Here is a 27,357-nt window from a genome sequence, read left to right as displayed (position 1 = left end):
GTGCTATGAACTTTCCTCTCAGGACTGCTTTCATAGTGTCCTATAAGTTTGAATAGGTTGTTTCTTTATTTTCATTCAATTCAAGGAAGACTTTGATTTCTTTCTTTATTTCTTCCTTGATCCAGGTGTGGTTCAGAAGTTGACTGTTCAGTTTCCATGAGTTTGTAGGCTTTCTGGGGGTAGCATTGTTGTTGAATTCTAACTTTAATCCATGGTGGTCTGATAAGATGCAGGAGGTTACGAATATTTTTTTGTAACTATGGAAGTTTGCTTTGTTACCGAGTATGTGGTCAATTTTCGAGAAGGTTCCATGAGCTGCAGAGAAGAAGGTATATTCTTTCCTGTTTGGGTGGAATGTTCTATAGATGTCTGTTAAGTCCATTTGATTCATTACTTCCATTAATTCTCTTATTTCTCTCTTGGGTTTCTGTCTGATTGACCTGTCCATTGGTGAGAGAGGAGTGTTGAAGTCTCCTACTATTAGTGTGTGCCGTTTGATGGCAGCCTTGAGTTTTAGTAATGTTTCTTTTATGTACGTGGGTGCTTTTATATTAGGGGCATAGATATTCAGGATTGAGACTTCATCCTGATGAATTGTTCCTGTTATGAGTATAAAATGTCCCTCTCTATCTTTTCTGATTGATTTAAGTTTGAAGTCATCTTTGTTAGAAATTAGTATGGCCACACCTGCTTGTTTCTTGGGTCCATTTGCTTGATAAGCCTTTTCCCAGCCCTTTACTCTGAGTAGGTGCCTGTCTTTGTGGTTGAGGTGTGTTTCTTGTAAACAGCAGAATGTTGGATCCTGTTTTCGTATCCAATCTCTTAGCCTGTGCCTTTTTATAGGTGAGTTGAGCCCATTAACAATAAGTGATATTAATGACCAGTGGTTGTTAACTCCGGTCACTTTTTTAGTAGTAGGGTTTGTGTGTTTCCCTTCTTTGAGTTGCGCTGGTGAAGGGTCTCTAGATGACTGAGTTATTGTGGGCATTGTTGGACTCCTTGGTTAGTGATTTTCCTTCTATTATTTTCTGTGAGGCTGGATTTGTGGCTATGTATTGTTTAAATTTGTTTTTATCCTGGAAAATTTTATTTTCTCCATTTATAGTGAACGAAAGCTTGGCTGGATATAGTAGTCTGGGCTTGCATCCATGATCTCTTAGTTTTTGCAGTATATCTATCCAGGACCTTCTGGCTTTCATGGTTTTCATAGAGAAGTCAGGTGTAAGTCTGATAGGTTTACCTTTATAAGTAACTTGGCCTTTTTCCTTTGCGGCTCTTAATATTCTTTCTTTATTCTGTATATTTTGTGTTTTGATTATTATATGGCGAGGAGATGTTTTTTTTTTTTTTGATCCAGCCTATTTGGTGTTCTGTATGCTTCTTGAACCTTCATAGGTATATCTTTCTTCAGGTTGGGAAAGTTTTCTTCTATAATTTTATTAAGTATATTTTCTGGACCGTTGAGCTGCCCTTCTTCTCCTTCTTCTACTCCAATTATTCTTAGGTTTGGTCTTTTTATTGTGTCCCAGATTTCCTGAATGTTTTGTGATGAGAATTTGTTGGTTTTGCTGTTTTCTTTGATCAGTGTGTTTATTTTCTCTATGGTATCTTCAGTGTCTGACATTCTTCTATCTCTTGTAATCTGTTGTTAGTACTTGTCTCTGTAGTTCCTGTTCGTTTACGCAGATTTTCCATCTCCATCCTTCCCTCGGTTTGTGTTTTCTTCATTGCTTCCATTTCATTCTTCAAGTCTTGAACTGCTTCCCTAACCTGTTTGATTACTTTTTCTTGTTTCTCTTGGTTTTCTTGCGTGTCTTTGAGTGATTTATTCATTTCCTCTACCTTTTTGTTTGTAATCTCTAATTGTTTATGGCAGTTTTTCACCTCCTGTTTAAGGTCCTCTATTATTTTTATATAGTTCACTTTTGAGGCCCATCCTCACAGAAACAAAACATTAACATTTGTTAATTTAGGCTGCCATCACCCTCTGGCAGGATTATAATGCTTGTAGGGCTGGTTTTCCTTAAAGATAATCTCAAACTTCTACCTTATTTTATTTTATTTTATTTTATATTTATTTATTTAAGATTTCTGCCTCCTCCCCGCCACCGCCTCCCATTTCCCTCCCCCTCCCCCGATCAAGTCCCCCTCCCTTGTCAGCCCAAAGAGCAATCAGGGTTCCCTGACCTGTGGGAAGTCCAAGGACTATCCACCTCCATCCAGGTCTAGTAAGGTGAGCATCCAAACTGCCTAGGCTCCCCCAAAGCCAGTACGTGCAGTAGGATCAAAAACCCATTGCCATTGTTCTTGAGTTCTCAGTAGTCCTCATTGTCCACTATGTTCAGCAAGTCTGGTTTTATCCCAGGCTTTTTCAGACCCAGGCCAGCTGGCCTTGGTGGGTTCCCGATAGAACATCCCCATTGTCTCAGTGTGTGGGTGCACCCCTCGCGGTCCTGAGTTCCTTGCTCGTGCTCTCTCTCCTGCTCCTGATTTGGACCTTGAGATTTCAGTCTGGTGCTCCAATGTGGGTCTCTGTCTCTGTCTCCTTTCATCGCCTGATGAAGGTTAATATTCAGGAGGATGCCTGTATGTTTGTCTTTGGATTCACCTTCTTATTTAGCTTCTCTAGGATCGCGAATTATAGGCTCAATGTCCTTTATTTATGGCTAGAAACCAAATATGAGTGAGTACATCCCATGTTCCTCTTTTTGGGTCTGGCTTACCTCACTCAGGATAGTGTTTTCTATTTCCATCCATTTGTATGCAGAATTCAAGAAGTCCTTGTTTTTTACTGCTGAGTAGTACTCTAATATGTATATGTTCCATACTTTCTTCATCCATTCTTCCATTTCCTACCTTAGTTTTAACATCACAAGGCCAGCTTATAAGGAAATAGCCCTGACAGGCTCATGTTCTTCCTAGACCCAGTAACTAGCAGACTAGAGGGTGTATTGACCCATATTGCCTTGGCACATTAATTATTACATTTCAGGACAACTTGGTTGTTGATACCATGTCTTGCTCTGGAGTTCAGGTTGGCCAAGAACTTACCATGTACCTTAAGCTGACTTTGAACTTGTGATCCTCCTGTCTCAGTCTCCCAAGTGTTGGGATTATAGGTGTGTTCCACCACCTCAGACTAAAATTTTAATTTTATTTTTGGTTATATTTGTTATGCTTATTTTGAACTTTGCCGTGACATTAGATAAATCTGCACAGATGTTTTTGTTGGTGGCTGTGGTGCTGCTGTTTTTTATTGTTTTGTTTTCCATTTTTTTTTAAGCAGGAAAAACAAAGTTTTGATTTCTCAGAGGTTTCTCACATCATACTTTCAACATAAGTGACATCCTTCTATGGTAATTTATGTTAATAAAGATCTATTGTGAATCACTTATAATTCTTAAATGGTCTTAAACCTGCAGGTGGACTGGAGCAAATTTATTGCTGTGAATGGAGCGACTGCACACCCTCATTATGACTCAGATGGAACAGCATACAATATGGGGAACACCTATGGGCCAAGAGGTAAAGTGAGGATGGAAGTATTTTTAGATATAATTAAAAGTAAACTATTCCCCAGAGCTCCATTATGCTTAAAATATAAACAGGAAATATCACTTGAAAGGTTCCAACGAGGCATTACTGAGGTTAAAACACATGATTTTCATTAAGCATGTGTTCTGTGGTCCTTTTGTATCTATGCTTAGCAGCTGATTTCCTATATGTCTTTTTCAGTGTAACTTACATCTTTATGTTCCATTATGATTTTGGGTGTTATAAGCATCAAAGGCACATCTCTCTTGAATATAAACTTTAAAGACATACTATATTGTAAAAGCAAGAAATGTAAAATGCTATAAAAAAGGGATGTAGGGAGGGTCTACTTTCTATCACAAAGCATAATTAACAAAGAAAGTCAAGGTCAAGGCATTCACAACTCTGTACACCATATGCTAATCGTCTGTCTACTTCCAAACCTGCTACCAATCTGTTCCAGAATATTCCAATACCTAATAATTACAGCTAATGTTTATTGAGTGCCTAAGATGGGCTAGGGATAAGCATATTTCTTTGTGCTTTTTTCTTTAATCTATATACAACCCTGTTATTACCTCCATTTTACAGATGAAGCCAGTGAACTCTGAGGATGTTTAAGTCATTTGCTTGAACCAGTTTCCATGTTTCTAAAGCCAGACCTGAAACAAGGCCTGACTTTAAACACAAAGGCTTGCTATGAGTCATCCTGTTTTATTAGTCACTGAGTCCAGAAGGCTATATTGATATTATTTAACATCCAGCCTCCACCCAGTCACCATTTCTCCCTCTGCTTGCTTAAGACCTTTAAAATTATACACCCACTCTCTCAGGGATGGCAAGTTTGTGTTCCTGTTTTTGAGAACATGTTCTCTGAACAAGAGTGTGTTAGTTGAAAGTATTAGATATTTGTGACTATCTACCCGACTATTGTCTATAGTTAATATAATCTGTGTTATAGTTGTGGTATACCTTTGGTGAATTGTAGGCTTTGTGGATTGCTGCTCTTTAGGTCTACATCTACACATAGGAGTGCGTATGAAGATGGATGAAGTTTTAGTTGTATTGGCTAAGGTACAGAAAGGATGTCCTGAATACTCTTCCATACAGCCTGTTTTCTTTGTTCTCATATATTGATTCTTTAAAACTGTTATAGGAAACAGTAGATCTCCTTCTAATGAGAGTATAACACGTGGAGACTAGAGGACGACCTGTGGGAGTCAATTCTTGCCTTTTACCGTGTGTGACCTGGGGATGGAACTCAGGTCATCAGACTTGGTGGCAAGTGCTTTTATTTACTGAATTTTTGCCAGCCTTTGGTGACCGTTTCAAATCTAGCTATACATTGGATCCACTGGGGAACCATACAGTTACCTGGGTCTTTCCCTCAAAGATCAGAATTTAGTTAGTCTCTACATCACCTAAACCTGCTAAATTGGGAATGTTTTCCTAACAAGACCACTGGGTTTTATGGATATTAAAGCTGACATGGGTATATTTTTGTTTGTTTTGTTCCATCCATCACTTTTTAATCATTTAAAAAATCCACTTCTTATTAACTTTGTTAACTAAGTAGTTTATTTTTAAACTTATTTGTTATTTGGAAGATATCATTCTTAGTTATATATCTTAAAATAGCAACCAGATCATCAGTCTCAACCTACTGCATCCAAGAGTCATCTAGAATGCTTGCTATCGGGATAGAGCATGGGCTCCATCCATCTTTAGGGATTCTGGTTCAGCAGAACTGAAAAGAGGCCAAGAATCTGCACCTTTACTATGGATCCCAGGGCATCTTGATGCAAATAGTCTCTGGATCTCACTGAGAAACTCGGGCCCCAATCATGACTGCCCATGCTTGTTACTTTGCCTCAACGTCCTGTTTATAGAAACTCCTGGAGACTGTCAGAATCAGAATCAAGGTGCTGGGCAAGGCAGCTCTCTTTCACATTGCTAATCATATTAGATACCTGTCTTGTATAATGCCTTCAAGATGCCTTCAGTGCCCTTTAGTTCAGTGACTGTTTAAATTCAGTGAACTGGATAATCCAATTGTAAGCCATGGGATGCCTTTTATATTCTAGTCCCAAGTAATACCAAACCTGTATCTGTTTTCTCATTTGATTATCTGGTTCAGTGAGATGGTTTTGAACTGGAACTTAATGTATATGTAGTTGCAGGGAGCCTGAATACCTGGGATACATTTAGATACATAATAATTCTGATTGTAATTTTTAAAAGGCCTGCAATTATTTACTTTTAAGAGTTAAAAGTTGTAGGAAAGGGACTAAGGAATAAATGGGCAAATCATAGTCAAGTTTTAGCCTTTTCAGATATTTTAAGGTCCTCTTTAGAAATTAGCAGAATTTCTTAGAATATTTTATCAACCCAGTTAGTTTTTAATACTTAAAACTATGTTCTTCATATTAATTTATCACTATTCTTGTCTATCCCTTTTGTCACTGTTTAAAACATGATGCTTCCTATATATGAAGTGGTCTCTCAAAACCTAGCTCTCTCTCACCACCCTGGACATCTGCAGTAATGTGTACCTATTACTCACATGCTCCAGGCCTTTACTTGAATGGCATCAGCTTAGGGAAGCCTTCCCAGACTACCATATTTAGAATAGCAAACAGGAATGCCCACCCATTCACAATCGCTGTAGACCCATTCCTAGCTGTTTTTACATTGCAATTCATATCACCATCGGATGCATTGCATTTTTGCTCGTATGTTTTATTAGAATTTGAGTTTTAGAGATGAATAGATTTTATCTCTTCTGTGTACTACTGCATCCAAGAGTTTGAAATATAGTGTTTAGAATTCTTAGGATAGTGTTTGCAATATGATTGGTGACCAGTAAATGGCTGCAGAATAAATGAATCAAGAAAAATGTGTTGGTTATTTTGTTCCTTTAGAACAATGGAGATTGTGAAATTCTGTGTTATGCAAGTTCATCATGTCCTACACTGCAAATTATAATACCAGGCAGATAGTTCAGTATCACCTAAATATTTATTCATTCACTGAGTAGCTACGTAAATGTGTGCTATTAGTTAATCCATCAGTAGCTATTTCTAGCATGCTCATTAAATGCCAAACCCTCTCAAGGGAACAGGTTATCTTTCATTCTAGAATGTATATAAAAACGGTAAAGGGAGAAACTTTTGTGGTCCAGGTTCTTGCTATAATATTATTCGGGTTCCGCCGGGGAAGACAGAGCCTGGGGAGACGATTCATGGAGCACAAGTGCTGTGTTCTATTGCTTCTGCAGAGACCATGAAGCCTTCCTACTACCACAGCTTTGGTGAGTCTACAGAGGAGGCTAGTTGCACTGGGCTCTGAGTTAATGTTGCTGTATCAGAAAGATTATTTTTGACAAGTACCATCTGATAATTTATCAGAGTATTGCGATAATGAGATCAAGATTGCATTAATACCAGTTAAGTTATTCTGTTTAGTCATGTACTCCTTATGCTAGCCTGCAGATTGCTTGGAGACATAGCTGCTTAATGTAAGTAGTTACTAGAAACATAAATTGATAATTAATAATTTTAGTCAATATCAAAATCTTAAAAATAGTCAAACATGAAAAAGGTCTTGACTATCTTATATGTATGTGAAGGGAGAACCTTATATTTTGTAAAGAGTGTGTTTCAACCTTTAAAAATAGTGTTTTGTTAAGTTTTGAGATGTTTCAGCCTTTATTCAGAACATTTACTTTATGTATTGTAAATTGTGGTAGCCAAAATATCTCTTTATCTAGTGTGCACAGGAAAAGGACTAAGGAGTAAGTACACTGAGCATAGACAGCACTTTAACATTGTTCTGCTTTCTGTTCTCCTTAAACCAGAACAATTTAAAATAGAAAAAAAAGCCCGACTGAGGGCATTAACCTAAGTCTTCTTAACAGTTCTCTTTTCTATGTAGAAACAGGAAATATGTCCAGTTGATCCGGGAAACAAGGAAGTATTTTTGGATGGTGTTTACTTAGGTCAGCAGTGGCATGCTCTGTCATTCAGACAGGTCCCTCACTGCCACATCTCAGTCATTCTTATCTTGCCAAGTAACATTCGATTGTTTCCTGGAACCTTTTAGGAATGACAGAAAACTTCATCATCTTCATTGAACAGCCTCTAAAGATGAAGCTGTGGAAAATGGTCTCTTCTAAAATCCGGGGGAAGGCCTTTGCTGATGGGATAAGCTGGGAGCCCCAGTATAACACACGGTTTCATGTGGTGGATAAACACACTGGACAGGCTGAGTATTTGAGCATGCTTGTAATGAAAATCTGCCCTTGATCTCCGCAGGGCTGACTTTTCACCATCATACATTATTTTTTAAAGATATTTCTAGTATTACTTTCTTTTTCTGGTTGGATTGGCCACTAATTAGCCATCACAGTGGATGTTGTGTGTTGGAAATCTGTGAGGAATGTTTTTACCCCTCCAAAAGATTGCACCGAAAGGGTAAAGGGAGCGCTCCTCACAGGTTTTCTCAGGGATTAGTGCAGGGGTGCAGTTAATGCAACACTCCTGTCACTTCTGCAATGACACTTTGAAGCTTAAGTAGCTGCTTCTGGGACTTGTTGGTGTGCCAGTATCATAACCCCACTGAAGTCCAGCATATTGATGGAGTATCTTCTTATGTCCCCATTAGTAATAGCGCCATTGTACTTGTCTTTGTTCATCTCTAAGACAATAGCATCCTAAATTTAATTTTCCCTGATCTCATTACAAAATTATTTGAATAATGAGTGGATTTTTCAATTAGTCACTTAATTTATAATAAACATCCAAAGTAACAGTACTTTCCATTAATCATGTAATTAGAGTCCAGGAACTATTTATCCTGTAAAACATTAGACCACACATTTCAGGAGGGCTTTTAAAATTAGTCACAACGATGGATTGGTTGTGTTAAACAGCCTCAGTTCACTGATAAACATGAAATTAGATGACTTAAGCAAGCAATGCTTAAATCATTGGCCTTTGTGTGCTGTTGTTTCTTCCTTTGTACCTACTGACCATGGCATGTAAGTGGGGGTTGGATATCCTCCTATGAGCTTTGTAGATTTATTCCTGAAAGAGAACAGAAATGAGGGGAAGGGAAGGGAAAGGAAGGAAAACTGAGTGTCTTCCTAAATTGTTTGCATGCCCTGCAGACTCTCCCAGGAGTGTATTATAGCAAACCTTTTGTTACCTTTCATCAAATCAATGCCTTTGAGGACCACGGCTGTATTGTGATTGATCTGTGCTGTCAGGATGATGGGAGAAGCCTGGAAATTTACCAACTACAGAATCTCAGGAAAGCAGGGGAAGGGCTCAATCAGGTAAACATATGAACTCCTCTGTCTTCTGAGTGCTGGGATTAAAGGTGTGTATCACCATACCATGCATTAACATTTTATTTTTAGGGAGTTGCTTGTTCTGTATTAATTAATGGATTGTTATAGAGCAGATTTAAGTTTAAAGAAAAAAAACAAACTGAAATCATGGAGTGTTTCTCCCATGTATTCCTCTTTCCTAGTTTCTCTAATATCAATATTGTAAATTTTGGATTATTTATTGTTATTGTATGTATGCATCTGTATGGTGTGTGTGTATGTGTGTGTGAGAGAGAGAGACAGAGACAGAGAGAGACAGAGAGAGACAGAGACAGAGACAGAGAGACAGAGACAGAGACAGAGAGACAGAGACAGAGACAGAGAGACAGAGACAGAGAGCGAGTGAGCACATGGGTAACACCGTGCATGAGTAAAGGTAGTGAAAGTAAGAGACAACTGTCAGGAATTGGTTCTCTCACTATGGGCTCTAGGATTAAACCCAGGCTGTAGGGCTTGGGCAGCAAACCATTTTACCCTTTGTTATTGTTGTTGTTGTTTTTGCTTTTTGTTGTTGTTGTTTTGAACAGGGTTTCTCTGTGTAGCCCTGGCTGTCCTGGAACTCCCTGTGTAGACTAGGCTGGCCGCCAACTCAGATCCACCTGCCTCTGCCTCCTGAGTGCTGGGATTAAAGATGAGTACCATTATTGCCTAATTCCATTTTATGATTTGAACCATCATTTCACTAACCCAATATTATTAACATCTTCCATCTTCCATTGCTGTGAAACATTTGTTATATTTGATGAGTCAGTACTGATCTGTTCTCACTAACTAAACTCCTCAGTTCTTAGGGCTCACCCTTTGTGTTAAATAATCTGTGGTCTCTATAGTTCTGTCTGTTTCACAATGTCTGTAGTCCAGGCTGGCCTTGAGCATGCATCGCCTTCCTTCCTCACCCTCTGGAATGATGGGATTAGAGCTGTGCAGCACCCTGCCCAGTTTAGACTGACTCACTTCTTTCTCCCTCCTTCCCTCCCTCCCTCCTTCCCTCCCTCCCTCCTTCTCCTCTCCCTTCCTTCTTTTCTTTTTAGTCGTGTGCATTTGTGGTTCCTCCATGTTTTTTGTGTGTTGATAGTTTTATATTTATTTTATTATTGAGCAATAGTGTCTTGTGTATGCTAGTTGACCATCTATTCACCTATTGAAGAATATCTTGCTAGTTTACAATTTTGGTGAATATGACAAAAATTGTTACAAACATTTGTGCACAGATTGCATGTAAACATAAATTATCAATATATACCTTTTTTGAGACAGAGTCTCCTGAAGTGCAGGCTAGCCTTGGACTCACTGTATAGTCAAGACTGGCCTTGAACCCTGGTCCTATTGCCTCTGTCTGGTATTACACTCATGTGGCAATGCATCTAGCCTTAGAATTTTTAAAAAGTATTTATTTTGTTAGATTAGGAAAGTTCCCTTTTCTACTTCTATATTACTAAGAATTTTGGTCATGGATAAATGTAGCAGTTCATGTTTTTTCTCACTATTGAAAGTACTGTATGGATTTTATCCCTTTTTTATTAATGTGATGAAGAATACTGGTGCCTTCTTTTAAAAAGTGTTTATAAAGTTCATATGGTGGCAGATACTGTAAATCTCAGTATTTGGAAGTAGAGGCAGTCAGGTCTCTATAAGTTCCAGGCCAGATTGTCTACATAGTGAGTTTCAGGTCAGTTGTCTCAGAAGAAAAAAAAAAGTTGAAGCGGGGCCTTGTGGTTCCGGTTTATAATCCCAGCTAGTTTGTGGGCTCAGGCAGAGGACCACAGTTTCTGGAAATTTGCCTGTCTCTGCCTCTCATTTCCCAGTAGAAGCTGAGTCATTGTAGATATAAAGCAAACATCTAACCTGGCTTTTATATGAATTCCAGGAATTCAAACTCAAGCACCCATGCTGTGTGACAAGTGCTTTTACCCTCAGAACCACTGTCCTGCATCAATGTTGTTTTTTTATATTAAAAGTAATAACCATTTCAGTGGGTGTGGAGTGGTATCTGTGGTTTTGCTTATTTACATTTCTCAAATGATTAAAGTGTTGAACATCTCATTAGGTCCTGAGGGGAAGAGTTGCCTCTAATACCTGGTCCATCTGCAGGTTTCCTTTCCCTCCTAAATCTCATGGTCCTTCCTGGCCTTTTTAGCTTATCACTGCTTCCAAACGACTATTTTTAAAATTATTATCTGAATTTTTCTTCTTTTAGTTCTTCTCAAAGGAGTGGTTGGTTCACATCACCTGACCCAACCTTAATTGTCTTCTTATTTAGCTAAGGTTTTACAAAAGAAAGCAATGTTGATAAAAGATGACTTTTATTTTTAATTTAAAATTTTATTTTATTGAGACAGGATTTTTCTATGTAGCCCTGGCTGTGCTGGAACTCACTCTGTAGATCAGGCTGGTCTCAGACTCAGAGATCCGCCTGTCTCTGCCTCCCAAGTGTTGGGGTTAAAGGCGTGTGCCACTACTGCTTCGCTAAAACGTCAATTTTATAGGGCTAATTCTTTGTAAAGTTTAAGGGTAATATCTAGAGGTTTCAAAAAATTCAAATAAAGAACAACATGTATTTTACTCAGTGAAATCATTTTTATGTGGGATGGAGGTGATATGGGGTAGGTAGGTAAGGAAATGGCACAATTTGTTCTCCATCTTACAATATTTCAAGAGAAAAATATGCTTAAGGCTCATGGTCACAGACACTGTGCATTTTTCCTTTGTGTCTTCTGCTTAAACACTGTCTTAGTATCCAGACTATTTTGGAGTTCCTCTGGCTGCCCATAGCATCAGCAGTTCATGAGGAGGACTCACAAGACTGAGCATAACAACACAGTGTGTACAAAAAGAAGGATCTGGAGGAAGCCAGGCTTCATAGTATAGCTGCACAGGACACATATAAAGAACTAGTCCTGACACCATGTGTGACCTGTTACCTTCCTGGGAAGTTCACAAACCTGGTTTTTCAGGGTCTTACTGGGAATCAGTCATTTAGGCATCTAGCCAACAGGTCCTGAATAACTAACCTCAGGTCCTGAAGATCTAGAATCTCAGGGGAACTCAGATGTTAGTCTTTTTTTTTTTTTCCCAACTGAAGAATAAATCCTGGGTCTTGTACGTGCTAGGCAAGGACTATACCCTTGAGCCACATCCTTAGCTCCCAGGTGTTCTTTTTAAATAACATCATCATCACGAACTATATTTATTGACTACACAGTGTCATTCAAGGCTTCAAATACTCTTATCACACACAGCAGCCTAAGAACTAAGTTTCTAGGAGCCAGCTAAGGGTTAGTTTTCTAAATTGACCTTGCTCAAGAATGTGTAGGGTTTAAGCAGTCCTATCTTGCTAAGCTGTCTCTTCTCTGAACCAGCAAACATGAAAAAGGGCCCTTCTCTTGTTTCTGTCTAGTTCCTGAAACCTTTGACTATATAATCATTGATTTATTTGATGCTAATTAATAAATGTTTAATTTTATAATTATTAGTCCACCACTAGAATACAAATTTCGTGAAATTCAGTGTTGCATTCCCAGTTTTGAAACAATACTTCACCTACAGCAGGTACTCAATAAATATTTGCTGAATGAATAAATTGGAATTATTATTTGTACAATTCTAGTAATGGCTGAATTTAAGTTTCTAGTTTATTAGCCTATGGATGACATTTCCCCATCTGTTTATTTCTCTCTTCTGAACAGGTCTATAGTTCAATGGCAAAATCTTTCCCTAGAAGATTTGTTTTGCCCTTAGATGTCAGTGTGGATGCCCCTGTGGGAAGGAACCTCAGCCCACTGTCCTATTCTTCAGCCAGTGCCGTGAAACAGGGCGATGGAGAGGTAAGCTTCCTGTGGACGTCAGTCTAAGGATGTGGATTTTAGTGACATCACTTTATTCTTTGGCTCTTCTCCAAATGTCTGGTACCCAGCAGGTTTGATAACATTTGTCTGAGCTTGGGTGAGATCATGGAAACTTGTTTGGACAAGAGTCACAGAAACTGGGTGGGATGGATACCGTGTTTGACCATGCTTTCTCTGCTCTGAGCCTGATATATGCAACTTGCCAATGGTTGTGGAATGTGTGAGCTTTTGAGATTGATCCAGCCTTCCCCACGTTCTGGAGACACTGCTTTTCCCACGGAATGCAGAAACACTTTTGCATCCTGTTGTCATTTGACATCTTAGTCACAGCCTGACAGTGTTCTCTGCATGCACGTGCACTATGGAAAGGGGAACAATGTGAAACATGATGTAGAACGTTAGTTCTCAGATCCTGTTGCAACGTACAAAGTAGTGTGTCCTTACTCTAAAGAAGTGAAAGAGAATTAAGCAGTCACTTTTAACCCTTTGGGGATCTCTCTTAGATCTGGTGCTCTCCTGAGAATCTACACCATGAGGATCTTGTAGAGGAAGGAGGGATTGAATTTCCTCAGATCAACTATGGCCGATTTAATGGCAAAAAGTATAATTTCTTCTATGGCTGTGGTTTTCGGCATTTGGTGGGGGATTCTCTGATTAAGGTTGACGTGGTGAACAAGACACTAACGGTAATGAAGATCCCTTTTCTTACTTTTTCAAAGACCTGTTCTGCCCTTTGAATTATTTCTGTTTTGTTTAAAGTAGTTCCTTAGATGTATTAGTTTTCTTAAAAATTTTAGTATCTGTTTATTTTATGTGTATGTGTTTGTAGCTGAGTGTATTACATGTACAGCATGTGTTCAGGAGCCTGTGGAGGTTGGAGGACATATGATCCACTGGAGCTGTGATTACAGGAAATTGTGAGCTGTTGTGTGTTTGCTGGGGACTGAACTCGGGTCCTCTGAAAGAAGGGCCAGTGTTCTTACTGCTAATCTGCCTCTGTTGCCCAGTTTACTTTAGATTCTTTAATATTAAACAGTTCGGCTGTTTTCTTAGGTTTGAGAATACTGAATCACTTAAGCAGGGGGTTGGTTTTCTGTGAGAAATCTAAAGGAAAGCCAAAGCTTGGGAAATATGGCGAAATTGATGTCATTTTCTGGAGGATTTATGGGGTGAAGGTTGTAGTGACCCTTATATTTCAGGTTGATGGGAAATCATATTAGATGGTGATCTAGAGGCATCAGAGGCTCCTCTTACCTACATTTAATTCAGTAAGTCTAGGTTTGTGGTCGCTGTTGGAGCATCCTATTGACAGCCCAGCTTATGCTGAGTGACGAACGCTGTAGAACGCTCCCCAGTCACCCCTCACCTTTCATCAGATGCCTTTTCTATGTGTTGGTGGGACTTGCAGGTTTGGAGAGAAGATGGCTTTTATCCCTCAGAGCCCATTTTTGTTCCGGCACCAGGAGCTGATGAGGAGGATGCTGGGGTTGTTCTTTCTGTGGTGATCACTCCCAACCTGGTATGTTTGTTTGCCTGTCACTGATCATAGCAACACAGCAGGAGGGCATGGAGCGCGGTGTGGAGTGGTGCAGCCCATAGTCTATTGTGATGCCTTGTGGCATCTTCTCTGTCCGCTTCCCCTTTTTACTGTGTACATTTCCCCCACTTTCAAAATCATAGTCCATGATTCAATATGGCTTCAAGTCCCATTTGCAAACTCATAACAACATGATGTCTTCAGAGGTATTTGTTATAGACAAAGTACTTTCATATATATTATGATGATTTTTAAAAATTGTGGGATACCATTTTATTCATGTGAATATCATGAATTTATCACTTTGTTGCAAGTGACCTGCATCTGGTCTCACAGTGGTAAAGCCAGTGTTTAAAGCATTTGGCTTCTGGCCTGATGCTCATACCAACATCTGTGTTTCTAGTTTCAGTAAACTGACCTAAAAGATTCCAGTATTATAAGCTCTGGCTAGCAACTCAATAATGCTACTTGTCCAGGCAATCTTATAGCAAATTGTTCTCCTGAAGCACAAGTTTTGATAAATTATTAGTGGTACATGGGTATGGAGTTCTGAACCCTTTAGTGGTTTAGTTAAAATAAAAAAGTGCTGTGATCAATTAGTAATGTCTGTTATGGGCTTATTCCATGTGCTTAACTCTCCAGTAATTAGGTCAGCACAAATCTCAGACTGACTTTTAATGCTGACCTTTGTACAGCTCCTAAGTAACACAAAATGGAAGCGTTTCTAACTTGGGAAAAAGAATTTCCACATATTTTTCAAGATTAGAAAGGGCCAAGCAAAAAATATTGTTAGTTTCAAAGCCGTCTTGTGAAGAAAATTGGCACAAACAACTTTGCTTCTTTACTTTAGGGTGTGAACTTCTTTAGTCACAGTGTTTCTGTCCAGTGCAGCAACTGGGCAAACATTTAGTGGGTGGCTAGATGAGGCATAGGTGTTTCTGTCCAGTCTGGCAACTGGACAAATACAGTGGGCGGCTAGGTGAGGCATAGGTGTCAGGAACAGGTATGAGCATGAGCGAGAGGTGCTCCCTCCCTTAGCAAGGTCCTAGCCAGCAGAGATGGGCTTTCAGACAAAGAGGCAGCTTTCAGTGTTCCATTTCTTTTTCCAGAGTGAAAGTAACTTTCTCCTTGTCTTGGATGCCAAGAACATGGCAGAACTGGGGCGAGCGGAGGTATCTGTGCAGATGCCTTACGGGTTCCACGGCACGTTTGTACCCCTCTGATGGCACAACCACAGGGTCTGAGAATCAAGTGCAGAGAGAAAACAATGGGTCTCACCCAAAACTAAAACACCTGTGGGCTCATATTTTGAATGCTGTTCCCAACTTGTGACACTATTTTGGGAGGCTGAGGAAACTTTTGGGGGTGAGGCATCACAGGCACAAGGGACCAGCCTTTGAAGTCTCTGGTTCTCTCATGCCCTCTCTCTGCTTCCTGATCCACTGCAATGTGAGCAGCCTTCACCTGTGCTCCCCATCTTGCCACTGATCCACCATGCCTTCCCCCTATGGCCTGCTGATCCTCTGAAACTGTGGACCGAAGGAAATCTTTTCCCTTTAGTTGTTCTGCTGTTTGTTTTGCAGCAGTGGTAAAATAACTAACACAAAACCTGGGTGTATTTTGTTTTACATTTCTATTAAAAACAGTTTATAAGGTAATTATGGTCTTATGTGTAATTTTAATGCCATTTTAAAGGATTTATTTTATCTGTATGAATGTTTTACCTGCATACACACACACACACACACACACACACACACACACACACACACACACATATATATATATATATACCACATATATGTTTGGTGCCTGAAGAGGTTAGAATGGAATATCATATTCCCTGGAACTGGAGTTACAGATGGTTTTGAGCTACCATGTTGGTGTTTTGATTTGCATTTTTCTGATGGCTAAGGATGTTGAGTATTTCCTTAAGTGTCTTTCAACCATTTTATATTCTTCTGTTGAGAGTTTTCTGTTTAGGTCTGTACTCCATTTTTTTGTTGTTGACCAATTTCTTGAGTTCTTTGTATATTTTGGAGATCACACCTCTGTCTGATGTTGGGTTAGTAAAGATCTTTTCCCATTCTGTAGGCTGCCGTTTTGTCTTGTTGACCATGTCCTTTACTTTACAGAAGCTTCTCAGGAGGTCCCATTTATTAATTATTTCTCTCAGTGTCTGTGCTACTGGAGTTTTATTTAGGAATTGGTCTCCTTGTGCCAATCTGTTCAAGTGTACTTCCCACTTTCTTTTCTATAAGATTCAGTGTGGCTGGCTTTATGTTGAGGTCTTTGATTCATTTGGACTTGAGTTTTGTGCATGGTGATAGATATGGGTCTATTTTCATTCTTCTATATGTTGATATCTAGTTATGCCAGCACCATTTGTTAAATATGCTTGCTTTCTTTTTTCCATTTTATATTTTTTTCTTCTTTGTCAAAAATCAGGTGCTTGTACGTGTGTGGATTAATATCTGGGTCCTTGATTCGGTTCCATTGGTCCTCCTGTCAGTTTTTATGCCAATATCAGGTTGTTTTCAGTACTGTAGCTCTGTAGTAGAGTTTGAAGTCGGGGATTGTGATGCCCCCAGAAGATCCTTTATTGTATAGGATTGTTTTGGCTATCCTGGGTGTTTTGATTTTCCATATGAAGTTGAGTATTGTTCTTTTGAGGTCTGTGAAGAATTTTGCTGGACATTGTAGTAAATCTTTAGATTGCTTTTGGTAAGTTCACTATTTTTACTGTGTTAATCCTGACTACCCAAGAGCATGGGAGATCTTTCCATTTTCTTGTGTCTTCTTTACTTTCTTTCTTCAAAGATTTAAAGTTTTGCAATACAAGTCTTCCACTTGTTTGGTTAGAGTTACTCTGAGATATTTCATGCTATTTGTGGCTATTGTGAGGGGTGATGTTTCTCTGATTTCTTTATCAGCCCATTTCTCATCTGTGTACAGGAGGACTACTGATTTTTTTTAAATTAATCTTGTATCCTGCTACATTACTGAAAGTGTTTATGAGTTGTAGAAGTTCCTTGGTTGAATTTTTGGAGTCGCTTATGGAAACTATCTTGTCATCAGCAAATAGTGAGAGTTTGACTTCTTCTTTTCCGATTTGTATCCCCTTTATCTCCTTTTCTTGTCTTTTTGCTCTAGCTAGGACCTCAAGAACTATACTGAATAGATATGGAGAGAGGGGACAACCTTGTCTTGTTCCTGATTTCAGTGGAATCATTGTGAGTCTCCATTTAGTTTGATATTGGCTGTTGGCTTGCTGTGTATTGCCTTTATTATGTTTAGGTATGTTCCTTGTATCCCTGCTCTCTCTAAGACCTTTATCCGTGAAAGGATGTTGTATTTTGTTGAAAGTTTTTTCTGCATCTAATGAGATGATCATGTGGTTTTTATTTTTCAGTTTGTTTATATGATGGATTACGTTGACAGATTTTCGTATGTTGAACTGTTCCTGCATCTATGGGATGAAGCCAACTTGATCATGGTGGATGATGTTTCTGATGTGTTCTTGGATTCGATTTGCCAGTATTTTATTGAGTATTTTTGCATCAATGTTCATGAATGAGTTTGGTCTGTAATTCTCTTTCTTAGTAATGTCTTTATGTGGTTGGACATCAGGGTAATTTTAGCCTCATGAAAAGAGTTTGGCAATGTTCTTTTGTGTGGAATAATTTGAGGAGTATTGGTCTTAGTTCTTCTTTGAAAATCTTGTAGATTCTGAACTGCAATCATCTGATCCTGGGTTTTTTTTTTGTTTTTTTTGTTTTTTTTTTTTGGTTGGGAGACTTTTGATGACTGTTTCTATTTCTTTACCAGTTACGGCCTATTTAATTTGCTTATCTGTTCTTTATTTAATTTTGGTAAGTGGTATTTATCCAGAAAGTTGCCAGAGACAACAAAGCATAGCCCCCTCCACTTGTGGTTCCTGAGATTCAGGAAGCAATTCCCTCCAAGCAACCCAGTGGTGGCTAAATGAGCATGTTACTTGAGGGCCAAGGAGAAAACACCTGCATGCCCTAAGGATGGCTTCTATGGTGTCTGCATACACATTTAGCAATGTTACAGATGATTCTGGTTATAGTAATTCTATTAGTGTACTTGTTCTTTATGTTCTTCTTCTCCTTCCACACCAGTGGCTTCTGAAAATATGGATGTGCTGTACGATAATATGAGTCTTCCTGATCTGATGGAGCGGGCAGGCATTGAAGCTGTAAAGCAGGTTATGGATGAAAGAATTGGGGAAATTTGGGAAAAATGCAGAAATTATTTTTTACCTGATTATAAAACTTGGCAAAGGATTATACTGAAACAAAAGAACTTGGCTATAATGAATAAAGTTTCTGAGGAACCTAGGGCTTTTAGGGCTGACTGCCTATGGCCTTATAAATCAAAGTTGGAATTGTGAGGAACAATGGGAAAGGTAAGACAATGGAGTAAAACACACTGAATGCTTCTGTAACTGCAAATAGTTAGCCTCTGAGGTGAAAGCCTCAGAAGCTGTTTTATGATTAACTCAGCTAAGAATTAAGAATATAGTAGCTGGCATGAGGCTTGGGAACTGGGAAAATGTTATATTGAATGATGTTCTGATTTCAAAGAATCTTTGTACTTCTTGTGAACTGCTCTGTCCAGGTAATGATTAACCTGTGGCAAGAAAATAGAATCATTTTCCTTGTGTAAAATTTGCAATAAAAGACTGAGGCTTGAAGCTCAGGGCAGAAGAAGTAAGAAGAAAGAAAGAAGAAGAAGCAGAAGAAGAACAAGTAGAAGAAGAACCTGCCCTGCAGCTGATAGCCTGTCATCTTGCATCAGAATCCTGTGTTCGTGTACTCATTTCACCTTCCAGGCATCCCACATTAGAGACACACTTCTCTGCTGAGGCTGGTCCCTGGCAGAAATTTGTCCATTTCCTTTAAGTTTTCCAATTTTGTGGAGTACAGGTTTTCGAAATATGACCTAATGATTCTCTGGATTTCCTCTGTGTCTGTTGTTATGTCCCCCTTTTTATTTCTGGTTTTGTTTGGTTAGTGTGGATAAAGGTTTGTCTATTTTGTTGATTTTCTCGAAGAACCAACTCTTTGTCTCATTAATTCTTTGTATTGTTTTCTTTGTTTCTGTTTTGTTGATTTCAGCTCTGAATTTGATTATTTCCTGCTGTCTAGTCCTCCTGGGTGAGTTTGCTTCTTTTTGTTCTAAAGTTTTCAAATGTTCTGTTAATTCACTAGTGTGGGATTTTTTTCCAGCTTCTTTATGTAGGCATTTAGTGCTATGGACTTTCCTCTTAACACTGCTTTTATTGTGTTCCATAAATTTGGGTATGTTGTGTGATCATTTTCGTTGAATTTTGGGAAGTCTTTAATTTCTCCCTTTATGACCCATTGATACTTCATGTGAGCATTGTTTAATTTTCATGTGTTTGTGGACTTTCTGGAATTTTTGTTGCTGTTGAATTCTAATTTTAAGCCATGGTGATCCGATAAGATACATGGAGTTATTCTAATTTTTGTATCTGTTGAGGTTTGTTTTGTTACCTAGTATGTGGTCAAGTTTTTAGAAGGTTCTATGAGGTGCTGAGAAGAAGGTTTATTCTTTTATGTTTGCATGGAATGTTCTATAGATATCTGTTAAGTCCATTTGAGTCATAACATCTGTTAGTTCCCTTATTTCTCTGTTAATTTTTTTTGTCTGACAGACCTGTCCAGTGGTGAGAGTGGAGTGTTGAAGTCTCCCACTATTAGTGTGTGGGGTTTATTGTATGATTTAAGCTTTAGAAGTGTTTCTTTTACATATGAGGGTGCCCTTGTATTTGGGGCATAGATGTTCAGTATTGAAATTTCCTCTTGATGGATTTTTCCTGTGACTAATATGAAATGTCCTTCTTTGTCTCTTTTGATTGATTTTAGTTTGAAGTCTATTTTGTTAGATATTAGGATAGCTACACCTGCTTGTTTCTTAGGTCTGTTTGAAAAAATTTTTTCCCAACCCTTTACTCTGAGGCGATGTCTGTCTTTAAGTTTGAGGTGTGTTTCTTGTATGCAGCAGAAGGATAGATTCTGTTTTCATATCCAATCTGTTGTTAGCCTGTGTCTTTTTATAGGTGAGTTGAGTCCATTTATATTAAGGGATATTAATGACCAGTGATTTCTAGCTCCTGTTAATTTAGTTTTCATTGTTGGTGATGTTATTTTGTGTGTTTTTCCCTACTTTAGGATTTGCTGCTGTGAGAGCATCAATTGCCTGTTTTTGTTGATGTCGCCAACTTCCTTGGGTTGGAGTTTTCCTTCTAGTACTTTGTGGGGCTGGGTTTGTGGGTAGGTATTGGTTAAATCTGGTTTTGTAATGGGATATCTTGTTTTGTTCTTCTATGGTGATCGAAAGTTTTACTGAGTATAGTAGTCTGGGCTGGCATCCATGGTCTCTTAACGTCTGCATAACGCTTGACCAGGACCTTCCGACTTTCATTGTTTCCATTGAGAAGTCAGGTGTAATTCTTATAGGTCTGCCTTTATATGTTACTTGGCCTTTTTCCTTTGCAGCTCTTAATATTCTTTCTGTATTCTATATACTTAGTATTTTGATTATTATGTGGCAAGGGGACTTTTTTTATCTAGTCTGTTTGTTGTTCTGTAAGCTTCTTGTATCTTTATAGGCATATCTTTCTTTAGGTTGGGAAAGTTCTTCTATGATTTTGTTAAATATATTTTCTGTGCTTTTGAATTGAGCTTCTCCTTCTATACCTATTATTCTTAGGTTTGGTCTTTTCATGGTATCCCATATTTCCTGGATATTTTGTGTTAAACTTTTGTTGGATTTAATGTTTTCTTTGACTGATGCATCTATTTCCTCTATTGTATCTTCAGTGCTTGAGATTCTCTCGTCCATCTCTTGTATTCTGCTGTTCATGCTTCCATTTGTGGCTCCTCATTGTTTTCTCATGATTTCTGTTTCTATAATTATATTGGCTTGCATTTTCTTTATTGTCTCTATTTCAGTTTTCAAGTCTTGAATAGTTTCTTTCATATGTTTGATTGCTTTTTCTTGGTTTTCTTTAAAGGATTTATTGATGTCTTCAAATTTTTTGTTTGTCTTTTTCTCCATTTCTTTGAGGGAATTTTTCATTTCTTTTTTAAGGGCCTCAAACATTCTCCTAAAGTTGGTTTTTAGGTAATTTTCTTATGCTTCATCTATATTTGGTTGTTCAAGTCTTGCTGTTTCAGGGTCACCAGTTTTTCCTGGTGTCGTGTTGCTCTTTGTGGTATTGCATGTGTTCTTACCTTGTCTACCCATCTTTTCCTCTGATAGGTGTGGTTGGGGCTGTCTGTGACTGGGGACCAATCTTCCAGGTGCCAGTGGATCCAAGGCTCAGATGGTGTTCTTGTGCTGCAGTCATGGCCACAGTTCCAGTCACCACATTGGTCACTCCATGTTCCTGGGGGTTGCTCGGCGCTCCCGGGGTTTGCTGTGCAATACCAGGGGTTGTTCGGGCCTGCATCCACAGAGATTGCTTGCTTGTGGCTCTTTCTGCTGAGGTTGCTGCCTTGGGCCTGCTCTGGCAGAGGTCCTGGCTCAGGCCTACTCCCTCGATGGTTCCAGATCCATGCCCTGGACCCGCAGAGGTCTCTGGTTCCAGCCTATTCCCTCAGATGTCCCAGACTTGTGTCTGGACCCTCAGAGGTCCTGGCTCAGGCCTACTCCCTCACCAGTTGCTGCCTTGTACCTGCTTCTGTGGAGTTCACTGTCTCAGTCCTGTTTCTGTAAATGTTCCTGGTCTGGATCCGCTCCTGAGGAGGTCCCTGACTTGGGTTTGGTCCCACAAAGGTCTCTGGCTTTGGTATACTCCCTCAGAGGTCCCAGACTCACGCCTGGTTCCCAAGAGGTCCTGGCTCAAGCCTACTCCCTCGGAGGTCCAAGACTCATGCCCTGTGGGTGTTGGGAACTGAGCCCAGGACCCCTAAAAGAGAAACAAGTACTCTTTATCACTGGGCCATCTCTCTAGCCCCTTTATATATATTTAAAAATATTTATGTGTTTGTGTGTGACTGTGTGTGCGGGTATGTGTGTGAGTATAGTTGCCTGTGGAGACTTGGTGTGGTGTTGGCATCGAACTTGGGTCCCCTGCAAGAGCAGTGTGCATGCTTTCAACTGCTTAGTGCTCTCTTCAGCCCTGGTTTTATATTATCTTAGGGCTATTTCTTGAAACCATCACGCAAGCATCAGTATAGTATTTAAAGGTTTTTATTATTTATTGTTACTGTATTGTGTCTATGGACAGTCTGTGTATATGTGTACACATAGAGTGCTCAGGGAGATCAAAGAACTACTTTCTTCAGTAGGTTCTCTCCTTCCACCTGGGGACTTCTGGCCAATTCTCTATTTTGCATCTCCACGTGGGAGTGTGGGGTTATGGATACAAGGCATTGCATTTGGCCTTTTGTGGGTTGTGGATCAAACTCAGGCCATCAGGATCACCTAACAAGCACATTTACCCTCTGTGCCATCTTGTAAGCCCTGGGGAATATTTGGAAGATAGTTTACATTTATTGAACATGTTTCCCTAGCTAAAAGAATACATGAAAAGGGGCTGGCAAGATGACTCAGCAGGTAAAGGTACTTGTAGTGTAAGCCTGGTGACATGGGTTTGGTTCCTGGAACCCACATAAAGATGGAGGGAGATAATTGACTCTACAAAGTATCTTTTGACCCCATGTATGTGCTGTGACACTTGTGCTACCCCTCCCCCAACAATTTTTCTAAAAGGAATACACACAAATAAAATCAGAATAAAATTAGGTCATTACCACTACCACATAGGTGATCAGAGGCTCTGGGAGAAGAAGTACAAGTAATCAAGGATGGTAGACTTAGAGCAGTGATTCTCAACCTCCCTACTGCTGTGGCCCTTTAATATAGTTCTTCATGTTGTGGTGACACCCCCCACATCATAAAATTTTTTATTGCTACTTTATAACTGTAATTTTGCTACAGTTTTGAACCATAATGTAAATATCAGTGTTTTCCAATGGTCTTAGGTGACCCCCATGAAAAGAGCACTCAATCCAAAGGGGTCCCAACCCATGGTTGAGAACCACTGGCTTAGAATCTAGACTAGAACCTTTCTCTCTCCGAGTTTGTAACAGTCTGCTTGTTACAGTTGGTCCTAGGTGTTTGGGACGAGAAGCTAGTACTGTGTTGTTTGGTGGCCTCTGGACTGGGTGTTTCTCTAATGCCTGTGACAAATGTTATGCTAATTCACTTCAGTTTTCCTCTTCCAGGCCACCACTACCCTCCTCGTCTTGCCCCCTGCTCAGTTTTCAGAGGGGGTTGTTTTGTGGGACATTGCTACCTGCAGGCGTTTATTCAAATCTCCAGATAGATAGTTTTCCAGCTGGCCTTGAAGCATGGGATAAAACCGGACTTGCTGAACATAGCAGACAATGAGGACTACTGAGAACTCAAGAACAATGGCAATGGGTTTTTGATCCTACTGCACGTACTGGATTTTGGGGGAGCCCAGGCAGTTTGGATGCTCACCTTACTAGACCTGGATGGAGGTGGGCGGTCCTTGGACTTCCCACAGGTCAGGGAACCCTGATTGCTCTTCGAGCTGATGAGGGAAGGGGACTTGATCGGGGGAGGGGGAGGGAAATGGGAGGTGGTGGCGGGGAGGAGGCAGAAATCCTTAATAAATAAATAAATTAAAAAAAAAAGATTGATCCCGAATTTCCTGAGAAACCAAAACACTGATTTCCAAAGTGGTTGCACAAGATTCCGTTCCCACCAGCAATGGATGAGTGTACCACTTCCTCCACAGCCTCTCCAGCAAAGGCTATCATTGGTGTTTTTGATTTTAGCCATTCTGACAGGTGTAAGATGATATCTCAAAGTTGTTTTGATTTGCATTTCCCTGATCGCTAAGGAGGTTGAGCATGACCTTAAGTGTCTTTTGGCCATTTGAACTTCTGTTGAGAATTCTCTGTTCAGTTCAGTGCCCCATTTTTTAATTGGGTTAATTAGCATTTTAAAGTCTAGTTTCTTGAGTTCTCTATATATTTTGGAGATCAGACCTTTGTCTGTTGTGGGGTTGGTGAAGATTTTCTCCCAGTCGGTAGGTTGCCTTTTTGTCTTGGTGACAGTGTCCTTTGCTTTACAGAAGCTTCTCAGTTTTAGTAGGTCCCATTTATTCAATATTGCTCTTAATGTCTATGCTGCTGGGGTTATACCTAGGAAGCGATCTCCTGTGCCCATCTGTTGTAGGGTACTTCCCACTTTCTCTTCTATCAGGTTCAGTGTGTTCGGACTGATATTGAGGTCTTTAAGAGATGCCCGATCATATGACAAAAGCATTTGCTCAACTATGTTCATAGCAGTATTATTTGTAGTAGCCAGAACCTGGAAACAACCTAGATGTCCTTCAGTGGAAGAATGGATGAAGAAAGTGTGGAATATATACACAGTAGAGTACTACGCTGTGGTAAAAAACAATGACTTCTCGAATTTTGCATGCAAATGGATGGAAATAGAAAACACAATCCTGAGTGAGATAACCCAGACCCAAAAAGATGAACATGGGATGTACTCACTCATAATTGGTTTCTAGCCATAAATAAAGGTCACGGAGTCTACAATTGGTGAACCTAAAGAAGCTAAGTAAGAAGGTGAACCCAAGGAAAAACATATAGTTATCCTCTTGCCTATGGGAAGTAGACAAAATGGCCGGGGAAAAAAGTGGGATCTTGGGGGTGGGGTGGGATGGGGGTAAGGGGAGATGGGGAGAGAAAAGTGAGAACGGGAGGATGGGGGGAACTTGGGGAAACAGGATGATTGGGATAAAGGAAGGCTCGATAGGGGAGCACGGAAGCACAATTCTTAGTTAAGGGAGCCACCTTAGGGCTGGCAAAAGACTTGAACCTAGAGTGGCTCCCAGGAGCCCAAGGCGATGTCCCCAGTTAGTTCCTTGGGCAGATGAGGATAGGGAACCTGAAATGATCCTATCCTATAGCAATACGAATATCTCGCATATCATCATAGAACCTTCATCTGGTGATGGATGGAGATAGAGACAGAGACCCACACTGGAGCACTGGACTGAGCTCCCAAGGTCCCAATGAGGAGCGGAAGGAGGGAGAAGATGAGCAAGGAAGTCAGGACCACGAGGGGTGCACCCACTCATTGAGACAGTGGGGCTGATCTATTGGGAGCTCACCAAGGCCAGCTGGACTGTGACTGAAAAAGCATGGGATAAAACCGGACTCTCTGAACATGGCAGACAATGAGGGCTGCTGAGAAGCCAAGGACAATGGCACCGGGTTTTGATCCTACTTCATGTTCTGGCTTTGTGGGAGCCTAGCCAGTTTGGATGTTCACCTTCCTAGACCAGGACGGAGTGGGGAGGACCTTGGACTTTCCACAGGGCAGGGAACCCTGACTGCTCTTTGGACTGGAGAGAGAGGGGGAGAGGAGTGGGGGGGGGGGGGGAGGAGAAGGGTGGAGGAGGGGGAGGGAAATGGGAGGCTGGGAGGAGGGGGAAACTTTTTTTCCTTTTCTCAATAAAAAAAAAAAGAAAAAGAAAATCAGAAGGTTCTTTACTTAATTGGGCAGCAGGGGGCAGTAGAGACCATATAATCTTCACATTTCCAAGCCCTGTTTTTTTTTTTTTTTTTTTTTTTTTTTTTTTTTTTTAACCAACAACCTTCCAGTAAAGGCAAGCTCTCCGAAAGTCTGTTCCCTTTTCTTTCAGTTGCCCTGTGTCTGAACTTTAATCATAGCTCAGTTATACTGCCTAGGACCCTTCTGCTTGGTCTTTGTTCCTGAAGAAGCCCTCCAAGATGTGATATGGACATGTGTTAACTTACAGTTAGGGTCATGGAATGTCAGTTTCTTCTTTAAATTTCTGTAGGGATTATTCTAAACTCCATTAACCCTTTCCTCTCCAGTGAAGTGTTCCTTATATAGAAGTGCCTGTATAGAGTTTTGCATCACATGACAATAACTAGTAAGGGCTAAGTCCCACGTGAGGTTTTATGAGAGGCAAGTAGACAGGGCTAACAGCAGATGTGGGAGTGTGGAGGCCAGAACCTTGAGAGAGTAAGTCCCTTGATGTTCACTGAAGTCTATGGGGAGCGGGGAGGATCATTCCTGTATTTCCTCAGACAAAACACAGAAGCTTAATATATCCTGTCTAAACATGGAGGTTGATGAGGTCTCTGACTTCTGGGAAGCACACAGATCTGAAGGCATAGGGACTTTCACTTCATCTCAATACAGGTGTGATGTTCAGGGTACAAGTAAGAGGAAAGGAGGAATGAGAGGGCCTGCTCTTGGCTCGGCTTTCGGCTTTGCTACACGGAAGCAACATACAGAACAGAACGGAAGCTGGCCAGGGCCGATGAGATGGAGAGCTTGGGCTTTGAGTTTTCTTCTTTCATTTTTTTTCCTATATGCATAGCTCCAGAGAGTAAGCCACCGCTGTCTGAGCAAGCAGGACTCAGTTGTACTGAAATGTTATTCAAGCAGTTGGAAATTCCTTTCTCTTGGAGAGGAAGTAGATGGGAAGAAGGTAGGACCTCTTTCCCTCTATTCGTAAAAACAAGCAAACAAACAAACAAAACACATTTACAGTACTTTGGTCTGCAATCAATATTTCCAATAGAGTTTCTGCCTCGTATCCCAAGGTAGCCAAGAATTTGTCACTATACAAACCACACCTCTATGTTTCATTTGCTTTGACTCTTCCCCTCCTGAAATTGATTATTTACCCACCGGTTGGACTCCTTAAAACCCAGCCCAGAACAATTGTTCTCAGAAGCTTTCTTTTACCCTATGAGGCAGAATTAGTAATCTTTCTCTTGCCACATTACCTGTTTGACTCCCCCATTAAACTGGACTTTCAGACGACAGGGACCATTTTGCTGTTCTGAGGTGCATGTGTCTGATACTTAAAGCATTTGGCTTTGAGATCTTAGGTAAACACATTTTAAATTCAAGTTTTTGATTTACTGAGTGGATGGGGTGATGACTGTGGGGGCTGCTTTGCCAAAGGT

General features: G+C 40.0%; 1 protein-coding gene across 2 annotated transcripts in view; it reads left to right on the top strand.

Moving 5' to 3' along the window:
* LOC121438393 (beta,beta-carotene 9',10'-oxygenase) overlaps positions 1-15,957 on the top strand; it is a 42,980-nt gene extending 27,023 nt beyond the window's left edge. For both annotated transcript variants that reach the window (XM_041638716.1, XM_041638717.1), the window contains 8 exons: positions 3,423-3,525; positions 6,716-6,844; positions 7,636-7,796; positions 8,702-8,869; positions 12,610-12,747; positions 13,272-13,454; positions 14,177-14,287; positions 15,415-15,957. In XM_041638716.1, coding sequence (XP_041494650.1) covers positions 3,423-3,525; positions 6,716-6,844; positions 7,636-7,796; positions 8,702-8,869; positions 12,610-12,747; positions 13,272-13,454; positions 14,177-14,287; positions 15,415-15,528 — 1,107 coding nt within the window. In that variant the 3' untranslated portion in view covers positions 15,529-15,957. The remainder of the gene's footprint in view (positions 1-3,422; positions 3,526-6,715; positions 6,845-7,635; positions 7,797-8,701; positions 8,870-12,609; positions 12,748-13,271; positions 13,455-14,176; positions 14,288-15,414) is intronic.
* The last annotated feature ends 11,400 nt before the right edge of the window (positions 15,958-27,357 follow it).

The sequence above is a fragment of the Microtus oregoni genome, unplaced genomic scaffold (assembly GCF_018167655.1).
Source record: "Microtus oregoni isolate MIOR12 unplaced genomic scaffold, Mior012 000055F_ref0000237, whole genome shotgun sequence".
NCBI classification, from domain to species: Eukaryota; Metazoa; Chordata; class Mammalia; order Rodentia; family Cricetidae; genus Microtus; species Microtus oregoni.
This window is presented reverse-complemented; position numbering and strand designations above follow the sequence as displayed.